This window comes from Oryzias latipes, chromosome 14 (genome assembly GCF_053564925.1).
Source record: "Oryzias latipes strain Hd-rR chromosome 14, Olatipes_Hd-rR_3.1".
Taxonomy (NCBI): Eukaryota; Metazoa; Chordata; class Actinopteri; order Beloniformes; family Adrianichthyidae; genus Oryzias; species Oryzias latipes.
Window position 1 is genome coordinate 22,132,761 of NC_136250.1, and position 27,992 is coordinate 22,160,752.

Sequence of the window (27,992 nt, forward strand, 5' to 3'; positions counted from 1 at the left end):
CAGAGGGAATTGAAGCAATTTATTTGGAAAGTCAACAATAATTTAAAAAAACTGCATTTACCAAAAAAATATAATCACACTTTCTTTTCAAGTAAGTATTTTCTCAGGACCATTCAGATGGGAGGTGATCTTGCAATCAGCTGATCTAAACTGGATTGTGAGGCATTGATAAACAGGCGCGAAGAGGCGTGCTGGTGTTTTGAGTCCTACGCTCACTGGCAAAAAGCTGCTTGTGGGCAAAACAGTACAAAAACAGCACAGGTAAACAACCAAAGTATTTGATTCATGGACATTTTTTTTAAAGCAACTGTCCTTAAAAGGGAAGCATTTATAGTCATAGGAGCTCCCACACTCTGTCCCCCTTTCAGCTTTACAGGAGTTACCATGTTTATATGAACCTGTGCTTGGACTGATCAGCTGCTTCCACCTGCTTCAGGTTGTGATCTTGTTGCTCAACTCTATGGAGGGTTCCGGTGGGGGATGATGCTGCTCTTCTGAAAACACACACACAAAGACGATATGATTTAAACAAGACCAGAGGAGCAAACCTGTGGGTCAGAAGCAGCTCATTTCTGCTAAAGGTGGCGCCAAAGCTGCACATCAATGAACAGACCAGGTCCACAGAGGTCAGCTCAGATCCTGTAAGACAGGGGTGTCAAACTCATTTTCACCGAGGGCCACATCAGCACAGTGGCTGTGTTCAAAGGGCCAGACAAAACTTATAAATGTAACTAAATGTAATGACAAATAAATGTAACTACCCCTTAATTTTAAATTATCTCATTATTTATTTATTATAACTTTTTAAAGTGATAATTACAGTTGCATAAAAAACATATGTTTGCTTTTTACTCTAGCATGAATCCTTTTAAATTTGGTTCTGTCAGGTTACGTTATATGGACAGTGTTTAAGTCCTTATGTATAGTTGCCCAATCCGATATTTCAAGTCAGATTCCCCCTAGATATGAATAAATACACAACAATTTTTTATTTCATTTTAATAAATTAAAAGCTTTTATGCTCTTGCGGGCCACATAAAATGACATGGAGGGCCACATTTGGCCCCCGGGCTTTGAGTTTGACACATGTGCTGTAAGATATGTCTTATCTTTACTAGAGTAAATTATTTTTGGTCTTTGCCTTCCAGAAAGTTGAACTTGACCCTGTGTTATGGAAGTATGTGAGCAGATACATTTTCTTTGAGACAATGGGCTGAATCCATGACTTCTGTTCAGGCTTAAGGCTAAACACTCAACACACAGCATTGGCCTTAAAGCAAAAAACAAAACAAAAAAAACAAGGGGTCAGATGGGACAAATGTGCATTCAGAACTTCATTACCTTCAATCAAACACAGGACTGCTTTACTGTCTTCTGTGATGTACTTGGTGGTAAAGAGGAAAAAAGCTCCACCCAGGATCCCAATAAAAGGACACACCAGGAGGCTGACCTTCAAGCTGTGGAAGCTCCAGTTGAGATCATCAGGTTTAGATGAGCTTACAGCATCAGATATCTAGCAGAGAACAGGGAAAGCAGCATCGGCGATAAGATTCATGCTGTTTTCCAAATGTGTGATGTGAAAATATTATAATGTTTCTCACCACTCCTATCAGGTAAGGGCTCCCGGCATCTCCAAGGAGATGAGCGAAAGAAATCTGCAGGGCTTCAGCTGTAGCTCTTCTGGTTGGTACAACAACATACTGGAGGAGAAAGTAGAAGGTAAATCACTGATTGGTGCAAGGTTTCAGCTGAAATGTGGCGTATTTGAGTGTGAAAACTCACCAGCAGAATATCAGCCATGACAGCCCAGTTCAGAGAGAGCAGAAGTTCACCACAAAAAATGAATACCTGAAAAGAGACATTGAAGATCCAAATAATGTGGTAGATGTTGTCAAATACGTACTCACGGATTAGGCTTGACATAAATGGAAAAAGGAAGAAAAAAGGTGGAGGGCGCCATTTCTTACATAAGTGGCCGGAATGCTCGAGGCCGCCACAAAGATTATGATGAAAATGCATGGCACTGATCCCAGCATGCCCACTCCACAGATGAGCGGGTCAGCGTATGGCACCTTATCCCTGAACGTCCTGGACAGGGTGGTGCCTACAGCACCCCCGAGAATGCCCGTCGCCACGGTTACAGCACCAAAGATGTAACTGAAGGAATGCAAGATCAGAGGGAATGGGTTAAATCTGCTGTCATTAGAAGAGGTTAAATTGAAAGCCTGTGCTGCACCTGTCTGTGGAGTCGCAGGGCTCATTAGTGCAAGGTTGGTGGAGCCCCTGTGTGACACGAGCCCTGGACAGGAAAGTGGGAACCCAGAAAGCCAGGGCTCCGGTGAGGAAGGCCAGAGCTGTCACTCCCAGCGATGACCACACATAGCTTTTACTACAGAAAGAGGAAACAAAACAGTAAGAGCTTCATGACAAATGAAGCTGAAACATATCAACTTTTTACATGACTTAAAAATCATTCCATATGGCCTTGGGTAAACAAATTTACATTTGCTTAAATCAAAAGCTTCAAGTTTGCAAAATAAAAGATTTACATGTTCAGTGTAGTCTAAGAACAACATCTAGTTTACGATTTTATAAAACAGCAGCAGATGACTCAGAATAGACTGTTTTTTTTTGTTTGTTTGTTTACATAATCAGTTTCTCCTATTGATGCAGACAAACTTTGACCCTCTCTTCTTTCCACCGACACCGCAGTGGCATCTTAATCATCTCGTTTCACTGCTTTTCTGCCTTCAATATTCTGTTTGATATCACAGTACGCTTATTTTGTTGGACATATGCCAAACATTTGACAGTTGAAAAGTTTATGGAATCAACAATACATGAAGGGTTATACATGGGATTCTGTGTTTGGCTTTCCCACAGGTTGCAGTTTGACCTGACCTTATTTTTCCTTGGTTCTTTGAAATATTCCAGAGGTTGTTTTTTTTAGAAGGACCTTCACATTCTAAAACCCTGCTGACTTGTCCATGCTAGAGAGTTTAGCTTCAGCACTCTTATGATCTGCATCAATAAAGATTTTTGTTAATTATTAACTTTGAAACACTTTGTTTTCTGCTTAACTACCATTTTGAACATAATTAAATCGAAATATCCTTGTTCAACTGACTAACTGTAAGTGTCCAAGACATTTACACTAGGTAGAATTCAACTTTACGTTGACAAATTTACTTTAGATCCAGGTGTTTTATCAAAGTGAAGGTCTATTTCAATTCTCCACAATGTGTAAACTAGCTAAGCGATAAGGCAACCATTGTTGCCTTATATTAAAATAATATATTTTCTTATCTTTTCTTGCTTGCTTTCCCTCTACTTTGATTTGGAATTCCAATGTTTGTGTTAAAAATGTTAAATTAAATGAACACCTTTCTAATTGTCTGTATGTGTGTATTATTGTACTCGGACTACAGCTTGTGCCTGCTTATCTTACTTTTTTAGAAGGTACTTTATGTCTTCCAGGTAGGAGCTCTGTGCTACGACTCCTTCTCCATTGGTTTCTGCAGCACCTCTGGCTGGGTTGGGGCACAAGAAGATCATCATGATGAGTCCAATTACACCCATGATGGGAGTGATCTGAAGAGAAAGCACAAAGAAGATGGGAAATGTTGGCACAACCTTGATGTTTGAGTGGCAATGAGTGTCTCCTCACCCTAAGAGCCCAGTGCCAGTCACCTGTGAGATAAGCACTGCCTGCCCCTGCAATGTATCCAAGACCACTGGAAAACACAGAAACAGGACATTTATAAAAATATCTGGTCCACATAAAATGAAACTAACAGTTTTTTTGCACCATTTACACAGAAAATGTTGCTATTTGGCTTAGTGAGGAGAAACGTGATCACGTCCAAAGACGGATCTGGGTCTTTACCTTCCAACAGGGATGAAGATGTAGAAGATACAGATCATGATGCTCCGCTTACCCCCAGTAAAGAGGTCTCCTATGATTGTGGGAGCAATAGTAGAGTAGCTGGCCTCGCCAATGCCAACCAAACCCCTCAGCAGAGCCAGGAGCCAGAAATACTGAGAAGGGCAGAGAAGATGACTGGTTGGTCCAAACACCACACATTATTAGGGGAGGGGAACACTCTATTAGACACATAATGTATGTATTCTAGAAGCTTTCTGGAGATATTCTCTGGCACATAAACTCTTCAACATGCTTTTGACAGTCAGTATTTTGCAAAAAAAAATTGGTCAAAATGTATTTTTATTTATTGAGAGCCTTTTGAAAAATATTTTGAGCTTTTTTGTAAATTTTATTTTTTGGGAGGCCTTAAAAGTCACTGTTTTTCAAGTAAAAAATAAGATTAAATAAAAACATTTCTGTTATTTGAAAAAAATTAGCAGACACATTAGTGTTTGCTACATTGTTTACCATCACTCAGTTTGTGATGTGCCTTTAGTGCTTAAGTTTACTTAAACTTCTTCAGTAACTGTTTTAGCTGCCAAATTTCACATGTGCAAGTTTTCAGGAAGTGTAATTTTTCAAGATGCAACACAAATGCAACAGCCAAATGGTAAATGGTAAATGGCGTATACTTGTATAGCGCCTTTCTTCCTACAAGGACAAAGCGCTTTACAGTCACAGACCCATTCACCCAGTCACACACACATTCACACACTGATGGCGGCTCCGCTGCCAAACACAGGCGCCTGCCTACCACCAGAGGCAAGGTGGGGTTCAGTGTCTTGCCCAAGGACACTTCGACTCATGGGCGTGCAAGGCGGGAATCGAACCTGCAATCTTATGATCATGGGTCGACCGCCCTACCGCTGCACCACGGCCGCCCAGTGAATAGAATATCCTTGCATATTTATCATCTGCTTTACACAATTTAGCGGAGACAAATAAGAGAAAGCTGCAAAAAGCAAAAGTAGGAACCAGAACTTGTTGCTTGATACCTTCAAGCTAAAACTAAAGTCAAAAATCTAAAGTGTTCTAGATTTTAGCATTCCAAAATCTACAAATATCGAATCGTTGTTGAACGGAATCGTTACACCATCCAAGCATCCTTGTTTCTAGACCATAATCACAAGTAATACTAAATTTAATTGTGATGAGTCAAATAAAAATTTCCAATTTTCCTAAATCAAGCAAGTCTGTTAGAGCACCGTTCACACAAAAAAATCTGCTAGAAAATTACGTTTAAAAAATAGATTCATTAGAGATATCACTTAAAATAGGATGTTATAAAGATTTCATGTCTTAAAAAGTCTTTACATCTTACTGAAAAGTTTGTCGGGTGTAAGTTTTGCCTCATGTCAAGTGGTGATGTTTTGTGCTTTTTTCAGTGTGAAGTATCTGCCAGTTACAGACTGGCACATGTGCTGCAGATTTACCATCTTGTATCTTTTATGAATCAGATAATCTAGCCACAGGGGTTGCAAGCCAGTAACTTCTGTGCCGGTCCCAAGCCCGGATAAATAGAGAGGGTTGCGTCAGGAAGGGCATCCGGCGTAAAAATTGCCAAAATAACCATGCGAATCATCCACGAGAAAGATTTAGACATACCGGATCGGTCGAGGCCCGGGTTAACAACGACCGCCACCGATGCTGTTAACCTACAGGGTGTCGGTGGAAATTTGACTACTGTTGGTGGAAGAAAGAGGGGAGGCAGAAGGGTCCGTGGCCAGAGAGAGAAGGGAAAAGGCAGGAACATAGGTTTGAGAATAGGGACTCTTAACGTTGGCACAATGACAGGGAAAGGCAGAGAGCTGGCAGACATGATGGAGAGAAGGAAGGTAGATGTACTGTGTGTGCAGGAGACAAGGTGGAAGGGCAGCAAGGCACGTAGTATTGGAGGAGGATACAAACTGTTCTATCATGGTGTTGATAGGAAGAGAAACGGGGTAGGAGTGATTCTGAAGGGGGAGTTTGTAAACAGTGTTCTAGAGGTGAAAAGAGTCTCAGACAGGATGATGAGCCTAAAGTTAGAAATTGAAGGGGCGATGGTGAATGTAGTCAGTGGGTATGCGCCACAGGTTGGCTGTGAATTAGAAGTGAAGGAGAGATTCTGGAGTGAGTTGGATGAGGTCATAGAGAGTACCCCCAGAGGAGAGAGAGTTGTTATTGGAGCAGACTTTAATGGGCATGTTGGTGAGGGCAACAGAGGTGATGAGGAGGTGATGGGCAGGTTTGGTGTGAAGGAAAGGAATCTGGAGGGACAGATGGTGGTGGACTTTGCGAAGAGGATGGAAATGGCTGTAGTCAACACTTACTTCCAGAAGAGAGAGGAACATAGAGTGACATACAGAAGTGGAGGTAGGAGTACTCAGGTGGACTACATCCTATGTAGACGAGGTCATTTGAGAGAGGTTAATGACTGCAAAGTGGTGGTAGGAGAGAGTGTAGCCAGACAGCACCGCATGGTGGTGTGTAAGATGACTCTGGAGGTCAGGAAGAAGAAGAGAGGGAAAACAGAAAAGAAGACCAAGTGGTGGAAGCTACAGAATGAAGAAACTTGTGAGGAATTTAGGCAGAAGTTGAGACAGGCTCTGGGTGGTCAGGATGAGCTTCCAGATGACTGGGAAACTACAGCAGAGATTATCAGGGAAACAGGTAGGAAGGTGCTAGGTGTGTCATCTGGAAAGAGGAAAGACGGTAAAGAGACTTGGTGGTGGAATGAGGAAGTACAGGAATGCGTCCAGAGGAAGAGGTTGGCTAAAAGGAAGTGGGATGTAGAAAGGACTGAGGAAGGTAGACAGGAGTACAAGGAAGCGCAGCGTAGAGTGAAGAGAGAGGTGGCAAAGGCCAAACAGAAAGCTTACGATGAGCTATATGACAGGTTAGACACAAAGGAAGGAGATAAGGACTTGTTCAGGCTAGCCAGACAGAAAGACAGAGATGGGAAGGACGTGCAACAGATAAGGGTGATTAAGGACAGAGATGGAAAGGTGTTAACAACCCAGGAGAGTGTACAGAAAAGATGGAAGGAGTATTTTGAGGAGCTGATGAACGAGGAAAATGACAGGGAAAGAAGGGAGGAAGATGTGGTTGTTGTGGAGCAGGAAGTAGCAGAGATTGGAAAGGATGAGGTTAGGAAGGCTCTGAAAAGGATGAAGAGCGGAAAGGCCGTTGGTCCTGATGACGTACCTGTGGAGGTATGGAAGTGCCTAGGAGAGACAGCAGTGGAATTTCTAACAAGGTTGTTCAATAGGATTTTAGAGAGTGAGAAGATGCCTGAGGAATGGAGGAGAAGCGTTCTGGTCCCGATCTTTAAGAACAAGGGTGACACGCAGAACTGCAGCAACTATAGAGGAATAAAGTTGATGAGCCACACAATGAAGCTGTGGGAAAGAGTAGTGGAAGCCAGGCTTAGGAAGAAGGTGGAGATTTGTGAGCAGCAGTATGGTTTCATGCCCCGTAAGAGCACCACTGATGCCATTTTTGCTTTGAGAATGTTGATGGAAAAGTACAGAGAAGGTCAGAAGGAGCTGCATTGTGTGTTCGTAGATTTAGAGAAGGCGTATGACAGGGTGCCGAGGGAGGAGCTGTGGTACTGTATGAGGTCGTCTGGAGTGGCAGAGAAGTATGTCAGAGTAGTTCAGGACATGTATGAGAGAAGTATGACGGTGGTGAGATGTGCTGTAGGTCAGACAGAGGAGTTCAAGGTGGAGGTGGGACTACACCAAGGATCAGCTTTGAGTCCTTTTTTGTTTGCTATGCTGATGGACAGGCTGACAGACGAGGTAAGACAGGAATCTCCCTGGACAATGATGTTTGCGGATGACATTGTAATTTGCAGTGAGAGTAGAGAGCAGGTGGAGGAACAGCTAGAGAGGTGGAGGTTTGCTCTGGAAAGAAGAGGCATGAAGGTCAGTCGTAGTAAGACAGAATACATGTGTCTGAACGAGAGGGATCAAGGTAGAAGTGTTAGGTTACAGGGGACTGAGGTGAAGAAGGTGCAGGAGTTTAAGTACTTGGGGTCAACAGTTCAGTGTGATGGGGAGTGTGGAAAAGAGGTGAAGAGGCGAGTGCAGGCAGGTTGGAGCGGTTGGAGGAAAGTGTCAGGAGTGTTGTGTGACAGAAGAGTGCCAGCAAGACTCAAAGGAAAGGTGTACAAGACAGTGGTGAGACCAGCTCTGCTCTATGGGTTAGAGACGGTAGCAGTGAGACAGAGACAAGAGGCTGAGATGGAGGTAGCGGAGATGAAGATGTTGAGGTTCTCCTTAGGAGTGACCAGGTTAGACAGGATAAGGAACGAGTACATCAGAGGGACGGCTCATGTTGCCTGTGTTAGCGACAAAGTCAGAGAAGCCAGACTGAGATGGTTTGGACATGTTCAGAGGAGGGATAGTGGATATATTGGTAGAAGGATGTTGGAGATGGAGCTGCCTGGCAGGAGGGCAAGAGGACGGCCAAAGAGGAGATACATGGATGTCTTAACAGAGGACATGAAGTTGGCTAACGTTAGGGTAGAAGATGTTCATGATAGGGTGAGGTGGAAAAGGATGATTCGCTGTGGCGACCCCTGATGGGAAAAGCCGAAAGAGAAAGAAGATCTTTTATGAATCAGATAAAAGAAGGTCCCTTTGAATTTGTGTGATTATCTAACAGGAAAAAAGAAGAGCCTGTTTCTTTGAGTTGGTTTCTTCCTAAATCTATTTGCAGAAAATCTATTTACAGAAACTAAGATCTCTCAGAATGGTTATTACGCAGTCATCAGTCTGCTTTTTTTTCTTGCATTAAAAAAAAACAACAACACAAAAACTTCTTCATTTTTGTAATAAGTCCTGGAATATTGTTTGTCACTATGACCACACACCAAACACGAGGACATCCTGTTCACACTTACCGACTCTGTGACAAAAGAGCTGGCAGCTGCAGTCAGGAGCCACACACACAAACCACCGATCATGATGAATTTGCGGTTGTAGCGATCACCAAGGTAACCGAAGAGAGGTGCCAGGAGTAAGAAACTGCAGATAAAAACTGCACATGTATTGACACAGTTTTAATTCCCTTCACGTGGCAACTGATCATTCCATTTGCAGTCGACAGAGAAACAGGGTCAGTGGGCATGAAACCCAGCCAAAGCTTTCATATCAAAGAACAGATCTCTGCTGTGGTGCTTTCTCAACAGACTACAAGGCTCCCACTCTATGCTTGCAACACTTTTTTAATTAGTACAATAAAAAGGGAAACAAACTGTTGATTTGTATTTTATTTTCAGGAAGCAAAAACAACTTGTTTTCTTGAGTTGCATTACCTGTTTGCAGAAGTGCTGCTGTGCTGTCCCTTATTTTAAAGAAAGTTTGGATGTTCAAAAGAACACCTGGAAGACATGAGAAAGCACACGAGATGTAATAAAGAACAAGACAAGTTTGAAGAGTCTTGCAATGAAAAGTTCATACCAACCTGCTATTGTGTACCGCTCCATGTAGTTGAGTAGGTTGATGTAGCAAAGAACAGCCATGGTCACATAGGCCTGTCTGTTTGAAATAGGTGGATTCTGGGACTCAGGTGTTGTGAGTGAAGTAACACTGTTAACAAGAGCGCCGTACTGAAGCCCCGGGCTGGTGCTGAGGCTCCGGCGAGGTGCTGGGTTCTCCTTGGGTGCCTCCACTGATCCGTTTAGCTCCATGGTGAGCAGCTCTGTCTCCAAACACAGAATAGGTTTTTATGTGTCGCCTGTGGAGCGATGACTCTGCTGTTTGTTCTTTGTTCTTCACAAAATGAAAGAACAAATCAAGACAAGATACGGAATTTTTTTTTAGTGGTAACTGTTGAACATTTCTGTCTATCCTTTATCTTTTGATGCATCAGATGATTTAGTTGGTAAAAAAAAAAAACACCCACACAGCCATACTGGGAAATGGGGTTACTCATCTTTGGTTGAGAAAAAAAACTATGCAAAACTAAAAAATGAATTAACTCTTCGCACTCCTTTTCAGACAATAAATCAAGGTCTACATGACTATAGTTAATGATTGACTTATTTAATTAAGCAAATGGGGTTTGCGTGTGTCTTTATTTTTGTCTGTCTGTTTTTTATTTATTTATACATTTCATCATTTCTGTAATGAGTTTGATAAATCTGTGTGATTTTTTTTTTTACTATATTGACTGCAATTAGTGCTTAAAATAAAGAAAATCAATCAAATCAAATCCAAAAAGGTAAAAAAGGTCATGAGTCTACAACAAAACATGTAACTATAAAGGTGAAACTGTGGTATATCCATCCCTCCGTTTTCTAATCTCACTATATCCCTTTTGGGGTCACGGAGTTGCCAGAGCCTGTCCCGGCTACTGTTGGGTGAAGGCGGGGTACACCCTGGAAGGGTTGTCAGTCTGTCGCAGGAAAAACAATCGCTCCCACACACACTCACACACGTGCACATCTAGGGATACTTTTGAGTGACCAATTAACCTATATATATATAAAACCTAGAATAAAGCACGTTTTTGGACTGTAATATAAATCGGAAGGGCCAAAGGAAGACTGTACTTATAATGTTAAATCAACTAAACACAAAATACATTTAACTTAAAATTTGAAACATGCAACAATAACATTGTTAAAATGCAACTTGCAGCGTGCCGTTTTTTTCAATTACTACTGAGTAACTGAACTGTGGTACTGAATTGTTTGAACAACAGTCCTCTTGATTAAGAGGACTGTTGTTTGACACCTCAATGTGAAAAAGAAGCATTTCACACAGTTTCAAAATGTCATTTAAATGTTAAATTAAATCATGACCCCAGTAATTCATCGTTTATCTGGTAATGTCTTCTTCACTTTGACTCAATCAGTGCTGTGTTGTAATGCACCACAATCAACTTAGAGTTTCACCAAAGGAATGGCTGTTGGAGTTTCTGTTAAGCTTAGAAACACAAACCTACAGTTTGAAAAAAACACTACTTTTTTATTATAAATACCTCTTTCAGCTTTTAGTTTTTCATTTTTTCAGGACTTTTTTCACACAATACGTTGAAATGATCTTTCATTTTTTGCAGGAAATAATTTTTGATTGTTTATCTGCTCCTGCTGAATGTTCAGAATAGACCATTTGACTGAAAAAAGGCAAACTAAAGAAACGTGGACGTAAATTGAATCAATAAAAGTCAATAAAAGACTGTGTTTGTCTGACTGCTCAGGGCTGATAACACATGATGAAACTGTTGTATATTTCCTCCTCGTGTAAGACTTGTGAATTGCTCCATGATTAACCTTGTTTACTGGAAATAACCTAACACAGTTTGCAGCAAGGTTTGGTAAAAAATAATCATGGTGACACAAAAGGCAATTACACAACAGCTTTCACAAAACACAGAAGGAGAAGGAAGAGTTTGGTAAAAAACAAAAAAAAACACTGTTTTCTACAGCTCTACATATGCAAAGGTATTGCTAAAGGAGGGCAGTTTCACAAGCAAACAGTAACTGTCCTGCTTGTTGTGTAAAAAAAGCACCAGGGCAGTTAAAAAAAACTACAAAAAATGGTCAAGACTGCATCACAATGCCTTGGATTTTTGGCATGGCGCCCTCAGAAAAGGCCACTAAATTGATGCCCATGTTTCAGATTGTGTGCAGTGGTAACAGTGTGGCCATTGTGTGCAAAACAAATAAAATAAAACATTTCTCAAAACAACACTCACGCGCACATTTGCACTGGTCAAGAAAGCTTCTACTGCAAAACTCAAAGTCCTCTGCATTTTTATCAAACTCACCGTCACAGCAAATGATGTAATCAAAACACTCAGACGTGACCCTTCAACTCATCAAAGTGTCTTGAAATAAATTAGCAAGTAAAAGAGACTCACCCCGCTGTGCGTTTTCAGAGATGTTCAGTGCACATTTGGGCTTCTGTGGCTCAACGTGTCTGGAAGACCTGGGGAAGTGAGACGATGCTTCACCTCTAACTTGACTCAAGATATATTGGGTTAGCAGGAAGACCAGCCCACTCAGAGCCAGTCATATGTTCTTCATTTGTCTCCAACCAATGCTGCCAAATACCACTCACTCTGACAGCCTTTTGCTCATGCATGCATTCACCTTTGTTAACAGAACAGTCTGATAAGGTGAAACCGCTAAACTGATCTGAAAAAGATAAGCAGAGTTATATTTACTCATCTTGGTTTCAAATGCTGTGCTGTTAAGCATATGATAGGGGGTTTGAACCAGCAGTATATGTCTGATATTGTGTCACTTCAAGAAAAAGCAGAAGTAGCACTGCTCTTCTTTTTAATGCCCTGGAATTCAAGCCAGTGGTAATTACTGTTAATATGTAAACTTTTATCTGGAAAATGTAATTGACGTGCTATATTAGTGCTTTTCTGCAGCAACACTTTCAGTTTTAAAGCATTTAAAAAACACACTCCAATGAAAATGCTGTTTTTGGTGTTCTTCACTTTTCTGATGATGGAGAACATTAATAAAGAAAATTAACTTAAAACTGCATTTCTGAGGATTTTTTTTCTTTATAATTTTGAATCAGGAGCTTACAAATAAAATACTGTTTGTAGTGGATACCTCGGTGCTACGAGCTCCCTGCTCTGCTCCATTCTGATGTCTTAGATGCCATTTTTGTTGTACCGCCTATGCTAGCTTGGGATTGTGAGCCAGCAGGCAGAATGTGTAAAAAAAGGAAGATGGGAAGTTAAGGGCGGTTTACTCTACGCCAGTGCTTCTCAAATGGTGGGCCGCGCCCCCCCTGCGATGCCAGGGGGGCGTGCAGTAGTAGCGGTTTTAGGCACAGGTAATACGGGCAATTGCCCGGGGCGCAAAAGGGGGGCGGCGGTGACAGCGGCTCAGTGCTTGGAAAAAAATCTGCGCCGCTATTGTTTTCCTATTATCTGTCATATCAGTGTTTGTAACAGCCTGAAACCTGTGAATCACCGTCCCTAGGCAGCGCGCTCCTGTCTCCTGTTGGCTCGCGTGTGTGAGAATGAAAGGGGAGGAATAGTGGGCTCAGGCTGCGAGGTGGAACACGCTCAAGGAGCACTACCTCTGTTGCTCAACACCAGGATCATCGCATGCCTTTAGATTACTCAGCTCATGCTAATAATGTAATTCTTTATTAACTATTGTAGACATTTTAATGACGTGACTTTATTTTCCATAAATGTGTTCTTTGTCTGCCTGTCGTTTAGTTGGTGTCGGTATTTGACATAAAGACAGCAGGTAATGCAGGAAAACAGCTGCACTTTTTGAGATCATGGATAAACAATCCATAATTTAGAAAAAAAATCAGCACAATGTGTTTACCTGTTTCTTAAGACTAAAAATATTAAACATATTGGTGCTGTTAAAGTTTCAGATCAATTTACATTTCATATAATTTATTGATTGAATTATTTTTCTCAGCATCAAATGGTTCAGTTGGTCAAAACTGTTTCTAGTTTAAATAAGGAATGACAGATTTTTTTATTTCAGGCACTTTAAGCTTCTTTTCTGTTTTATATTATAACAGGGTTTCTGTGTGGCTAAAAAAACGGAATATTTGTTGAAAGTGGATTTATATTGATTTTTTTTTTGTTAATGTTAACATACAATTTTAGGTGTACTTACACAATTTTTATAGATACTAACCTAATATATTGTCACCGCGGCGAGTGTGTGTGTGGGGGGATGGGCAGGGGGGGCGCGAAATATTTTCTTTTTCCCAAGGGGGTCTTGCAATTAGTAATTAAGAAGCACTGCTCAACGCTAACAGTTCTGCCCACAACTCAGAATTTTTTTTCCAAGAAACTGCTGCCGCTCTGCAGAAACTATGTCCCAGAAAACGACACAGTTTATTTTTAATTTTTTTTGGTGGGCTAAAAACAGTAACAATATAGTTAAAAGAACACTTTTACAATAGATCAAAATGTTTACATTCAATTCGGTTTTATTTATATCGCCCAATATTACAACACAGTTGTCTCAACAGGCTTCATTAATTGTACTAAACATAAAATCAGTTGTAAAATACAATAGCTGATTTCTTCCCCTCAGCTGTAGGACTCTTAACTCTACAACCCTGCTGGTACAATCAATCACCTGGTCACTTTTATGAGTTTCACCTCATTTTACTTATTGAACAGGACACTTTTTTACACAAAAATGTATACAATCAGGGTTTCTGTTCCGTCATCTCTGTCTGCTTTTGATTTTTCAGTAAAAAAGACAAAATGCAACACTTAATTCTGGAAGGTTTCAGGTTCATTATGGAATTATTGTGTGAAATGATGAAAAAGATATTTGTAAGAAAGAAGCTGGACATTGAATATTGCCACAAAAAGCACATTTAAAGATAAATGAATAGACCAAATTGTAAAGTGGAGAAAAAAAATCAAAAAGTCTCTAGACTACTTAGGGTAGGTGGAACAACTTATTTGGTGACAGAATTGGTGTCTGAAACACTCTTTTGCTCTGCTGTAAAAATATGTTTTGTGATCTGACAAAAAAATTGTCCTTTATCTTTAAAAAATAAAATAAAGTGATTAAAGGTTTGCAGTAATAGCCTACATTCAAAGCACTGACCTTATAACTATGACAGGCACCATAAAATACCATTTCACCTGATCCCCAGATAAAAAAAGGAAAGTATAAAAGACTCTGCCTAGAGTTATTATGAGAGTAAGAGAGGTATTATTAGAGTTATTTATTATGTCTTTAAATAAATCTATTTAAAGAAAACTTATGGGTAAAGATAGAGATGCAAAAATTAAGAAAAGCATTGCAATTTGAAACCTAACTGTAGAAGTAAACAGCAGGGATCAGATACTTTAATAGAAAAAGCATTTTCCAGGAACGTCATATAAAAACGTTCTACTCTTTAAAGTTCCAAAATCATTGACAAAGTTACACTTTTATGACTCACTCCTTGATAATGTGATGCTGTAAAAACTGTGTTTAGCGAGCAAAATAGCTTTTTGAAAGGATGATGACTTGTAAATTATTAAAGAGAAGAGCTGAGCTGTGATTATGTAAGTTTATGTTTCCTATTTCGCCGAATTAAAGTCAGAGATTTATTTGTTTGTATGCAGGTCAGTGGTGGTGTTTTTGTCTAGAGCAGGCCAAGATTAATGTGACTAAAAGAAAAAGAAAACAGAAGCATTTCAGGTACAAAATAACTGTGCATCACAATGCAATGGTGTGGTCGCCTTTGCCAGGAAGGATTTAGGTCACAAAAAGTTTACCTCCTCTTCTCCTGGTTAGACATTAGTTTGAATGATTCAAGTGCAACTTGCAAGTGACAGCTTTTGCCTCCATACCAAAAAACACCAACCAGAACTGTAAAAAAAGTAGAAGTTTGGTTCTACATTTTTACTCTGTAACATTTTTGCCTTTGAAAAAGTATGTTTTCGATATGATCTCTTTTATTCGTTGCTTGCATTGTTTTGGTATCAACTAAATTTAATGGGATTTGTAGTAGGATGTTGTCTCAATGTCGTCATCTAGTGTCTTTTTTGAGTATTGCAATCCAAATGTAGCAGTTTGCGTTAGACATTTTTAACCATAGTTGCAAACATCTGAACATTTAAATTACGCAAAAGAGAATGATAGAGAACTTTATTGCTTGCACTAATCAAGTTATTTCCATCGCACCAAAACAAGTTATGACTTTTGATCCTACCGTTTCATAAATTGTTGAATTTTCCCTAAATTGTAGATTTGGGAGGCGGGGTTTCACCGCCCTCTCATGGTATGGCAACAGTACCGCAAAGATAACGACAATTGTCGCAAAAAAAAAGAAAAAAAAAAATCAACGAAGAAGAAACCGCAGCAGTAGCAGGAAAAGGCGGCGAAGAAGTGCAACGACGATAATGCTAAACTGAAAATAGAAAAGACTGGTTCCGTTAGGCGCACGTTAAATCAACGCGTTTACCTCGAAATATCACATTTGAACATTGGACCATTAATTAATTGAGCTATGACAGAGCCTCAGTCGGCGCTCTTACTCAGGAGACAGCTTGCAGGTAATAAAACATTTTTATCAACTGGTACTGTGGATAGGAAGCTAACGCTAGCCGTGTGATTAAAAAGCACGGTGCTGGCGGCGCAAACTGTTTTCTTGAACCTTCCAGAGGAACGTTGATGTCCTGTGACAAACATACTGCGGGATGTTTACAACAACAAGAATACCTATTATACACGTTATCACAAAAATCAAACAAATTCGCTTTGCATGAGACCCGTGTAAGTAACTGTGTCGGTTCTTGTTTGCCGCTGTCACAAGTCTCGAAGACTTTCGGCTAGAGCTTGGCGCTAGCTTCGATGACATGTGTTTACATGCAATTTTAGCAACACATGGAATTTGTATTTTCCAACACTCGTATTGATTCGGAGTATCATGTGTTGCTATTTGAAAACGAAGATAAAATGCCCAGCACTAGTCTTGATTTGTTATTTTCCCGGGCACGGGATTGTTAGCCACCTACATCTTCATGCTAACCGTTTTTGGCTTCAGCGTGCGAAGCTAACGAACGAAGCAAATGTTTATCTCGAATTACCTCAATTGGAGTTTTTTCGCATAGTCAGCTGCACAATAAATTTAACCCCTCTAATAATAACCCTTTTCTAAAAACAGCCGAACTCGGACCGTGTAACGTTTCTGGTTTGTTTTTACGACTTAAGGCTAAAAACACACACTTCTTGTGTACTAACTATACCTTTCTATTTGTATCACGTCTGGGCAGTATTTTAGGATTCTATCGTTGTGTATTTATTTTATGACTCACTGTTATTAAGATAGCAATATTTATTATGTACTACACACTTCATTGTATTATTTTCAGTGCTATTAATTATCTATTGTCTGTGTTGTTGTTGTTTTTTGTATTTTACTACTTTTATTATTATCTTGTTTTAATGGTAACAAAGCAATTTCCCCATTGTGGGATCAATCAAAGTTCTATTTATCCATCAATTCCAACAAATCAGTTACTCGTATGTAAACATCTCCATACATGGTCCACAAATCAAAACATAAAAGATTCATCCAACTTTGTTGTTATACAATGCAGCCTGATTCTTTTACTTAAATATATACAATCTGGATAATAAGTTGTCATTTGGCTTTTAAACCTGCATACTAGGGCTGCACGATATGAGGAAAACTCACGATATTAGTGAACAATATTGCGATGACGATATAACTTGTGATAAATGAACAACAACAAAAGCATTTCCATTTCACTGCAAAAGTTTAATTTAAATAAGAGTAAAAATACCTCAAAGTATTCCCCAATTACCCTCGTCTAATTTATGAGGGCAACATCTAACGTTAAGGCTCCATCTGATTGGTCAAATGCATAAAGGGATTTATTCAATATATTAAATCATTCAAGTTGCAACAAGATTGATTTAGCACATTTAAGGTTTACCATTTATTGCGATTTTCGCTGACTTTTGCGATATGGATATTGCACAGCTTGAAATCGTGATAACGATAAATTTGCGATTAATTGTGCAGGCCTAGTGCATGCCTTTTAACTGACAAACTTTTTTTTTAAGCTACAAAAATAAACCTGTTTTTGACATAAGATCTTCAAACAAACAAAAAACAGGCATTTTGGGTCTTTTAGTAGGTACAGCAAAGGGTGTTACTGCGCATGCCGTTGTGCAATGTTCACTTCGCAATTAAAGAACTTGGTTTTCGCATTGGAAAATGTACAGTGTTGATTTAGGCATTGCTATTGCTGTGCTTACTGGGATAGCTTATACTTTGATTTCAATTCGGAACAAGGTACAGGGGACTTTGTGGACATTTGTGAGCCAATGGCAGCTTTCTCTTGACTTTGGGTCAATTTCACAGTTTTGTGAAAGGTACAAGATAAACTAGGTCCCCAAACCCACCCCCTAAAAATTAAGGAAACCTGATGAAACGCGTTACATTCAACGTTGCAGACCCGAGTCTCAAACGTCACACGGTGATAAAAAAAAAGTTAATAAGCGCAGTAAGGAGCAGTCACAGGTTCAACCCCTTAATACAAAATAATAAACTGCTCTTGGCAGATGTAAAGCATGTAATAACATAAAATGAACCATCTACTTCTTTCTCTTTCGGCTTTTCCCATCAGGGGTCGCCACAGCGAATCATCCTTTTCCACCTCACTCTATCATGAACATCTTCTACCCTAACGTTAGCCAACTTCATGTCCTCTGTTAAGACATCCATATATCTCCTCTTTGGCCGTCCTCTTGCCCTCCGGCCAGGCAGCTCCATCTCCAACATCCTTCTACCAATATATCCACTATCCCTCCTCTGAACATGTCCAAACCATCTCAGTCTGGCTTCTCTGACTTTGTCGCTGACACAGGCAACATGAGCCGTCCCTCTGATGTACTCGTTCCTTATCCTGTCTAACCTGGTCACTCCTAAGGAGAACCTCAACATCTTCATCTCCGCTACCTCCATCTCAGCCTCTTGTCTCTGTCTCACTGCTACCGTCTCTAACCCATAGAGCAGAGCTGGTCTCACCACTGTCTTGTACACCTTTCCTTTGAGTCTTGCTGGCACTCTTCTGTCACACAACACTCCTGACACTTTCCTCCAACCGCTCCAACCTGCCTGCACTCGCCTCTTCACCTCTTTTCCACAATCCCCATCACACTGAACTGTTGACCCCAAGTACTTAAACTCCTGCACCTTCTTCACCTCAGCCCCCTGTAACCTAACGCTTCTACCTTGATCCCTCTCGTTCAGACACATGTATTCTGTCTTACTACGACTGACCTTCATGCCTCTTCTTTGAACCATGAAATGAACCATCTACTAAAAAATATAAAAAATTGTGGAATCTCTTGTCCTTTGACAAATTAATGGTGTAAAGTGGACAGACAGGGATCATGTGGTATCTAAAAAGACAAAAAAACGGCTATATATGTATCTGTGGTTACCAACTTTTCCCAGTTTTTTTCTTTCCGTAATACAAAGGCGAAAAATATTAATTACTTGCTTAACTTTAGGTCTATTGGGCTATTTTATTTATTTCTGTGTTCAGAATTGGAAACTCTAACCTTTATGGTCACCAACCTTTTTCTCTGGACCATAGAAAATCGTGGCTTGTGGTCCCTACTTTTAGACTTTATCGTGCTTAATGAAGCAGGGCTCGACATAGCCATTTGTCCGCTGGCCCGGTCCTGTTTTTCGAGCAGTACGGACCACAAGACTTTATTTTTTACTTGTCCGCTCGGGCCACTAAAATATCTAACAATTAATACATTTTTCACCTTTTACAATAAAGTATATTTTGCGAAAACGTGTAGATTTACCTCGTCTTTATAATTCACTTTTTCTGCTAGTCCTGTGTTCAGACTTCAAGGGTTTCTATGGGAAACCTTTTATCACTCTTCTCCTCCTCTCCCGCCTGCGCGTGCGGCTGTCACTGCCGAGCACCACGCGGCACGCGCTCACTCAATTTTTTTTTCAAACTTTATTGAATGTAACAATTCAATACTAAACAATGTTAAACAGCAACAACGAAGGAACAAGCCAGTGGGTTATTATTACATTTTAGGCAGATATATTTAAACTGACACACATATCAGCGCGCGCCCCCTGGTGGTTTTTCACCGCGATGATCATAAATCCAACACCGTCACTGAAGAGAGACTGAAGCATGTCAGAGATGTGGAAGACATGGCAGGAATAGATAGGAATATGTTAGTAGTTATTAATTAGTAGTATGGACAGCAAGATATTTAATGAATGCATTGAAGATGAAACTGTATGCACTAAGCTTTAAGCTGAATGTCAAAGAATCAAAGGCAACTCAAAATACCTGAATCTCAGACTCAAATGGAGTATAAGGTCAAACTACTTAATTTTGTATTCCTTTACAACACTGTAAGCAGTAAGTATTTCTAGTTAGCTGAATGATCTCAGTAATTTAATTGTATTTAATTTTTCAATTATTTAATTTAATTAGGTAACTAAAGTAACTAAAAAGTAAATGTAACTTTGCAACAGTAACAAAAAGCAGAACCTTAAGGCAGTCAGGGCAAAAAAGTCAATAAAACTTCTTAACTATTGATTAGGAACAAATGTGAAATAGCAGTGATTAGAAGCAACATGAAAACTTCTTAACTAGTGTTAACTACTACACTGCAGTGTTCTCTTCAAAACATCTGAAACAGACTAGAGCAGATTTAAGTTTGATATGCTCTATTTTTAGTCATTGAAAAGTGTATAAATAAGTGCTAGATGTCACCAGAATGCACCAAATTGCACCATATTAAAATTTTCCGGGGGGGCATGCCCCCGGACCCTCCTAAAGTTGCAAGCACCTGCGGAGCGGCGGGTCTCGCTGTGCGCGGTGTCGGGCCAGTAACTTTCAAAAACTACTGGCCCTGTGGGCCAGTGCAAATTTCTGGGCTATGTCAACCCCTGTGAAGGTGTTTTGATATTCATTTATTTGGTTGTTTGAGCCTCGTGTGGCTTTCGCAGGTTCGGATGATTGAAGGACACCAGAGATCTAATGTGCAAAAGGAAAATAAAGAAATCACATAAGAGTGTGCATGAAAGTTAAAACCTTTGCAAAGGGAGATATTTCAGATGCATCAGACACCACCAGGTCAGAAAGCGACACTGTCATCTGCTCCCTCTCTGCTTGCAAAGCAGACAGGTTTTTTATTATCCAACAGAGCAACATGTAAACATGTAAAATACGTCATTAGGTAGATCTTCCCACCAGTCAACAATGATCGTGTCCTTATTTCCACTCTGCAATCCACAGATGCCTCATAAATAACTTAGCACAGACAAGAAAACACAGACAACTTTGTGCTTTAGCTCAGTACTCCTAATCTGGTGATGCATGCCAGTCCTGCTCAATTTACAGCAAGCGAGCACAGGTGTTATTACAAAACACACACTGTTCATGGATATATATGGAACCAAATAAATGCATAGTCAAAAGTATAATCACAACCTGATTACAATACCCACTAAGGTATTGTTATAAGTGCTTTTAAAAATATGTTTAGTGCACACAACACACATCGCTTAATGTGGTTCATCTTCAGCAAATTGGAATTGACCCAACTTGGTATAAGCTAGCTTGTGATTGGACATCTTTTTGTTGGCATCACGTGTACATTAAAGGCAAAGATAGTAGAGACACAACAGGAAGAAAAACTGACAGTTTACCAGACAGTTTACTTAACTACTTGGTTGATTTTATACCTTTTTTTCTAACATATTCTTCTTCATGTCTTGTAGTTTTCAAACTGTACTGCTGTTTCTCAATCGATTCTTTTTTTTTTTCTGTATCTAATATCTTCCCCTAGTCATTTGTTTTCTTAATAACCCCTAACGTGTCTCTGTAAAGTCATTTCCTGTAACAGAAAAACCTTCATGTCATTTGTTGCCAACACATTATGTTTTAAAAAGTATGTAAGTAAAAATGTGCGCCTCTTTAATTCTTTTATATTAAGATGATGGTTTTAAGATGCGGGAAAAATGACTGATTATGTGGCTAAATGGTAACAATTTTCTAAGCAAAGTAGAGCATTTTTAGTCTCTGCCTTAACTTTATCAATATTTTTACCTTCGTTGATATTGCCTAGATGTCTCCCAGGCTATGTACTTTTATGCTTAGCAGCAAATCCTAAGAGTCCTGTGTGAGAAAATGTATAGCTACCTTAGGGCAGCACGATATGAGGAAAACTCGCAATATGCGATATTGGTGATTAATATTGCGATAACGATATGATTCGCGGTAAATAAACAAATAGCAAAACAACCAAAAACATCATTTCCATTTCACTGCAACAGTTTAAAAGTTATACTCCAAATGACCGTCGTCGACATAGGAGGCAAACATCAAACATAAAAGGGCTCATCTGATTGATCAACAACGTAAACGGGTCCTTCCGATTGGTTAAATGCATAAAGGGATTTATTTCATTTGTTCAATATTTCAAGCTGCCATGAGATTGTTTTAGCACATTTAAGGTAACCATTTATTGCGATTTTTGCCGTCTTTTGCAGTTTGCATATTGCACAGCTTAATGTTGCGATAACGATAAATTTGTGGTATATTGTGCAGGCCTAAGCTACCTACTTGTGATTTACAATGTGCTTCAAATATAATCTGGCAAATGATGACTTGTTCTTGAGGAAATTCTTTTCTTTACCAAAACTTTTTTTTTTTTATGGGAGTGGTTACACCTGCACACTAAATAGAACATTTTTCAACATCATATCCGCTTGTGCCAAACACAAATTGCGAAAGACGGCGTAAACCACAATAAATGGTTACCTTAAATAATTACAGACGTGCACCAACAGAGAGAGGTTTTTAAAAAGCCCAAACACACACTACATACATTGTTCTAAATTGTTGTCCATATAAGTTTTGGACAGTACTACCAGTAATATGGATAGTTGTTCTTGGGTGTCTTTCCCTGACATACAAGTTCTTAACCCGTCTCCTATTGAGAAAACTTAAGTTATGTTGACTTTTATTACATGAAACTGTTGCGGAGAAATGGAAATGATGTATGAGTTGTTTTGCTATTTGTTCATGTATTGCAATTCATATAAATTGCAATTCATATTAGCTCATGCTGGTTTGCGGCGCCTTCCGTCCGTGAAACCAGGGTTCGACTCCGGGCTGCTCCCTGTTCCCTTCTCTACCCCTGTGCCGGTTCCAAGCCCGGTTTGAGCCCGGTTAACAACAACAAAAAATTATCTGTTAAACAGTTTCCATTAAATCCTAATTATGAGAAGAAACACAAATTAACTCACACGATAAGTCATCCAAAAACATGGCGAGGGATGAGAACAGTACTTTGATTTACAGCAAATACATTGTAGCAAACGTCTTATTCAGGCTGTGAAGCGGCGAGCTCCTTACACGTGGGAGTGGCTACGGATGAAGCCATTTTGGGAGATGGTGGTTGGTGATTTTACAGAGGAGGTGTGATTCCAACAATTTCTTGACGCGCTCAACTTTTGATGAGCTGTGTGGCGCTGTGGGTCCTCTTGTGGCGCCCGCTGTGGATTGCCCAAGGTTGTTAGTCACATGACTCATTTAATTTGAAAAAAGTTTTTATCGTTGGAATTTTATGAAAAATGTCAATTACGATGTGACTCAAAAACTGCCTCCTCCAAGCGCAAAAACCTTTTTTAATATAAATGGGCCTTTTTTCTTTTTATTTTAATTGTGTAATTCGTGTTTCCATTAGAAGAATTTATTATCCAAATCCTATTTATGCAATTTCATTGTCAATGGAAATGCAGTCTTTATCATTTTTGGATCAGAATCTGACAATGCCCAAATTTCTGCTTTCTATTTAGATCTGCTAGAACACTGGCTCTTATTAACTTCTGGGAATGCTTCATGACTTTTGGTATTTAGTATGCTCGTCCTGTTTGATTTCACCCCAACATCTCAGTCTCATCTCAGAGTCCACATGGCAACCTTGAGAATTCCCAACTATGGAGTCCTGATTCATTTGATCATTATCTTTATTTGCATTAGTGCCATTTTGGTTTTAAATTAGAATCATTTGTATCTTTTGTCATTTCAAATACTTAAGTAAAAAAAAAGCAGTGCTTAGATTTTTTATTTTTTTTTATTTCGGTCATGTGAATTTTCTTCTTTAGTGTTTTGCTATTGCTTAAATGCTGCTTTTTTAGTCTCTGTAAAGCCCCCTGAACTGCTTCTGTGTATGAAAGGTGCTTTCCAAATAAAGCCACCTTTTGCTGGTTGGGGGGTTTTGGCTGAAAAGATATTTCACAGGGGGTACATTGTTGAAAAGGTTAAGAACCAGTGTGCTAAATGGTTTCAGACATTCCTCAGGGGAAAGTCATGAGTGTTTTAGACTGTTTTTCATTTGGCTCCGTAATTAGGTCTTCTTGGCACCTTGATTCTAAACTATTTCTTGGAGACTAGATTGCCGTATATATTTTTTATTCAAATGTTAGTTGTTTTTATTTGTCACATTCTACAACATCAAGACAAATGAATAGGTAATAAATATTTGAGAAATAAGGGGAAAAACTGTACTAGATGGATCACAATGCACCACCTTTTTGATTATCCTGTAATGTTGATTATCTATTTGGGTGCAAATGCATAATCGGCATGAGTGCAATCGCCATAGCTGCTAAACTGCAGGCGTAGTCACAGGTTTCACCACAAGACCTGTGTCTTTTTACTCAACCACAAAGAATGCTTCCACAGAAAACACAATCCTCTTTTGGAATAGCACAGTATGACTTTAGAAAGCATTGTGAAGCTGTTAACCAAACGGTTTTGTTTTTTCTTGTTTGTCTTTAAATCTAGAGCTGAACAAAAACCCGGTGGAGGGATTTTCTGCTGGCCTGATTGAGGACAGCGATCTTTACAGATGGGAGGTTCTTATTATTGGGCCTCCAGACACACTGTAGTAAGTTTGACTGAGACCCTCATTATATTCAATGGATAATCTGGTCAAATGTTCCACCAACATTGTGATCATTTTTCTTGCTTTTTATTTTACTGTTCACAGTGAAGGTGGTGTGTTTAAAGCTCATCTGACATTTCCCAAAGATTACCCCCTCAGGCCACCAAAAATGAAGTTTATCACAGACATTTGGCACCCTAATGGTAGGTCCTGTTACACAATGCTGTGGTTTGAGATAACTTTTTTGTATAGATTTAAAGTGCGTGAACACATTACTTTTTTGTATAGATTTAAAGTGCGTGAACACATTTAAGTTTTTGCTGTTCATAATGTAAAAAAAAATTAAATTGATTTAGCAAAGAACTGTGTTAATTTAGTGAAATGTTTCTCTTGCCAGTGTCCATGAGCTTCATAATGTATAGTGGTTATTAATGCATATTTAGGCCACTGAAGGAGCAAAATCATGAGCTGGCTGTTCTATAATTGTCAACATCTTTTTTCTCCTCTCTGTTTCAGTTGACAAGAATGGAGACGTATGTATTTCTATTTTGCATGAACCGGGAGAGGATAAGTATGGCTATGAGAAACCAGAGGAGAGATGGCTGCCCATCCACACAGTGGAAACCATCATGATTAGTGTTATCTCTATGCTGGCAGACCCAAACGGGGACTCGCCAGCTAATGTGGACGCTGCAGTAAGTGTGTCCGAATGTGCATGTCTGTTGATAACATCTACCCTGTGAATGCTTTTAGTTCATAGAACTGCTACGCATTACATTTTGAAAGTAGCTATTTATCTAATATGATGATGATAATGTGATGATTAGTAGAAATATTCAAATGAGCCTTTTTATGCAGAGGCTCCAGAATGAGGACTAAACAAAACTGTCACCCACGAAAGAGGGTTTTTAATAAAACCGGGGGGTGAACACTAAAGCTGTCTGCATTTTTGTCATCTGTAATCTGTATTTAAGCCTGTTACACTGGTTCTCATTACTAATTATATAAAATGAATCAATAAACTAAGATTAGATGGAATCATTCTAAAATCAGAATAAGATGGAAAAAGCATTTGTAATCAACATGTTTATTGTATTTTCTCCCAACAGAAAGAGTGGAGGGAAGACAGACACGGTGCATTCAAAAGGAAAGTTGCCCGTTGTGTACGAAAAAGCCAAGAAACTGCATTTGAGTGATCTTTAGCAAGGATTTAGTTCATGTTTTCAGGGCAAGTATACATTTTTGTTGGTATTATTTAGAAGATCATCCGATAAAAGACTGGTAAACATGCACGTTTTTCTAGAAAAGGGTTCAGGATCTAAATGTTGGTTGAAGTTTAGACTTTCCTCTGCATCAATACAACAGTGACTCTTGTTAAACAACTGTAGAAAGCCTTTTCCCAGTTTTAAGCACAGCAGCCTCTGTAATAATCATGTGTTCTCACAAAAACAAAGACGTATGAGGAGTGGAGGCATCAGAATGGAGCAGAGCAGGGAGCTTGTGTCTTGTTACAGTAATTTGTACACATTTACGAGCTTTTATCATCTGCATTTTTTTGTGTGCTCCTGATTCACAACTATTTGAATACATACTCAGAAATGCAAATGTAATATTAATTCCCCTTTTGTATGACCTCCATTATGAGAAAAATGCCTCACGAACAGTTATAAAATCACTAAAAACACCATTTTCATCGGAGTGGGTCTCTAACTTGTAAGGCTAAAGTTCATCTTCAATCTTTGTAAAATATCTGCTCTTGTTTTTTTCTCAACTTTGCTAGCTTGGATTTTTCAGTTTAGCGGTCAGCACAACGACTTTAATAAAGTAGTGGATGGATTTTCTGCATGTGACCGAGCGACTTGACGTGATCAAGAATGAGTCGGGTGTAGTAGAGGGAATCCAGGAGTTTTCCAAAATAAAACTTCCTTCAGAATCAGAAAACGCGGGTCATTGTTTTATTTGTTTATTTTCTTCTGTGGCCGAGTAACAACCGCCTGGAAGTTGTGGACCACTGTGACATGACAATTGTTTTGTTTTTTTTCGGCCAAAATACAACAATTATATAAAAGACCACCGGGAACGCTTTGAAAATAGATGAAAAGATGATGGGAGTGGGTCTTTTAAAGCTTCTTTGGGGTAGGCAAGATCAGGGCGTGGCAATGTGACATCATCAGAAGTTTAAATACAACTTTAACGTCTTTTTGTGTATGTATTTTTTATAAAAACATTGATTTCAGTGACTAATATTTCATACTTGTTGACTTAACATTTTGCTCATTTAACCCTTAGTCATGTGAATGATATTTCTGCCACTGAACTAGTTTGTTTTGCTACTTCATATGTTTTTGTGCTTTCTCTCAGGTCTCCTATTGAAATCACAATGGCACTGTTTCCTGCACTCTTCTATCGTGTCGCCAGGCTTGTCTTTTTTGGAGGGAACAGACTGGCTACTGCAGGCTGCAACATTATCCTTCAGTGACTAGCAAGGCTGACAGAAAATCACCAAGCAAGTGCCAACTTTAAAAAAAAAAATTTAAATAAACAAATGCCCAGAGGATGTTAACATATTCTTCGAGTCTATGAACCGCTTCTACTTTCAGGAAGATATTGTAAAGACATGTATATAGCCAACCTAAGCCGGATAATATATACCCTCCCTTCCATTCATCAAGACATTTAGACCAAATATATAGTACTGGTTGGGATAGATTTATTTTTGTGTTTCTCTTCTTTCAACTCCAGCATGTATTAGCTGTCTTTAGTTTGTTTCCATTGGAGGTTTTAAAGAGAATAAATCACGATGCTGTTGGAGGAAAAACCACCAGTGAAGATCTCATCTTGTTCATTGAAGACGCGAGCGACATCCCTGAGGAACACCACCATATTCGGCTCTCGCGGGTTCTCCCTCTGTCTAACACACTCCCAGTACTTACATTTTATACACGAACCAGTATGGTTTCCTGATCACCAAGTCTTTCCATCCTGTTAAGTTGACTCAAGAAGAAGAAGAAGGAGATGCCCATGGACGATATGTGCATGCCAAATTTAGCTTGTTTTTAAAAGTGCCTCCTAATAAAAATGCTTGGCCAGTTCCCCCCCAAATTAAACAAGTATTTAAAATTGTTTGCTTTGAAAAACATGCAAAATTATCAACCATAATAGTATGAATTTCTACATTAATGATGACACAGAAAACGTCATTTGGGTATTGGTAACAATGTTGCAGTAGCAATAACCCACTTAGGAAAAATTGTATGTGGTAATATTTGATATCCTGCTACGATTGGAGTCTAGGTTTTCCTTTATTTTTAGTAGCTCCGTTTTTCCTTGTCTGTTCATTATAGGAAGTGTTATGCATGCGGTTTTTTTAACCTAATTTGTTTTATTTGATCACATTTTGCAATTGTTTTTTTGTGTGCGCGTGCGTTCTTATTTTTTTTTTTTTAACATTCTCTATTTTCATTTCTGATCCCATGATTCTGCCCCCCCCCCCCTGCTAATGCAGTGTTTGCCTAATGTACAAAGAGAAAATACAGTGTATATTTTTGTGTCATGAAAGCTGTCGTCTGTAGTGTACTCTTCTAAAACATGACGTTTTTTTTAAATCAAACTTTTGTAGTATTTACTTGTAGTACTGTTCGGATATACATTGGA

The 27,992-nt window shown here is 39.2% G+C and overlaps 2 protein-coding genes across 6 annotated transcripts; one reads left to right on the plus strand and one right to left on the minus strand.

The window, feature by feature from the left end:
- spns3 (SPNS lysolipid transporter 3, sphingosine-1-phosphate (putative)) lies at positions 1–19,299 on the minus strand. Of its 5 annotated transcripts, XM_078930376.1 has the most exons (16): positions 15,577–15,678; positions 15,140–15,233; positions 12,012–12,056; positions 11,780–11,847; positions 9,377–9,613; positions 9,228–9,293; positions 8,814–8,950; positions 3,887–4,038; positions 3,668–3,734; positions 3,449–3,591; positions 2,237–2,389; positions 1,968–2,157; positions 1,783–1,848; positions 1,602–1,700; positions 1,342–1,513; positions 1–494 (listed from the first exon to the last, which is right to left on the minus strand). In XM_078930376.1, the coding sequence occupies exons 5-16, from the start codon at positions 9,600–9,602 to the stop codon at positions 433–435; spliced, it is 1,533 nt and encodes a 510-aa protein (XP_078786502.1). In that variant the 5' UTR covers positions 9,603–9,613; positions 11,780–11,847; positions 12,012–12,056; positions 15,140–15,233; positions 15,577–15,678; the 3' UTR covers positions 1–432. The 5 variants fall into 5 exon arrangements, with proteins under 5 accessions (XP_078786502.1, XP_078786503.1, XP_078786504.1 ...); XM_078930377.1 differs by lacking the exon at positions 15,140–15,233 and having other exon boundaries at positions 15,577–15,668; XM_078930378.1 differs by lacking the exons at positions 12,012–12,056; positions 15,140–15,233; positions 15,577–15,678 and adding an exon at positions 19,218–19,299.
- Positions 15,699–27,948, plus strand: ube2g1a (ubiquitin-conjugating enzyme E2G 1a (UBC7 homolog, yeast)). The gene is made up of 6 exons (XM_004076613.5): positions 15,699–15,919; positions 24,239–24,341; positions 24,444–24,541; positions 24,855–25,033; positions 25,448–25,566; positions 26,700–27,948. Exons 1-5 carry the CDS (start codon positions 15,874–15,876, stop codon positions 25,532–25,534), a joined length of 513 nt encoding a protein of 170 aa, XP_004076661.1. The 5' UTR covers positions 15,699–15,873; the 3' UTR covers positions 25,535–25,566; positions 26,700–27,948.
- Positions 27,949–27,992: the final 44 nt, after the last annotated feature.

Coding starts and splice junctions, on each gene's coding strand:
- ube2g1a (XM_004076613.5), top strand. CDS start 15,874: ATGACAGAGCCTCAGTCGGCGCTCTTACTCAGGAGACAGCTTGCAG. Junction 15,920..24,238: donor ACTCAGGAGACAGCTTGCAG/GTAATAAAACAT, acceptor CTTTAAATCTAG/AGCTGAACAAAAACCCGGTG. Junction 24,342..24,443: donor GGGCCTCCAGACACACTGTA/GTAAGTTTGACT, acceptor TACTGTTCACAG/TGAAGGTGGTGTGTTTAAAG.
- spns3 (XM_078930375.1), bottom strand. CDS start 11,999: ATGAGCAAAAGGCTGTCAGA. Junction 11,848..11,979: donor ATGAGCAAAAGGCTGTCAGA/GTGAGTGGTATT, acceptor TCACTTCCCCAG/GTCTTCCAGACACGTTGAGC. Junction 1,701..1,782: donor TCATGGCTGATATTCTGCTG/GTGAGTTTTCAC, acceptor TTTCTCCTCCAG/TATGTTGTTGTACCAACCAG.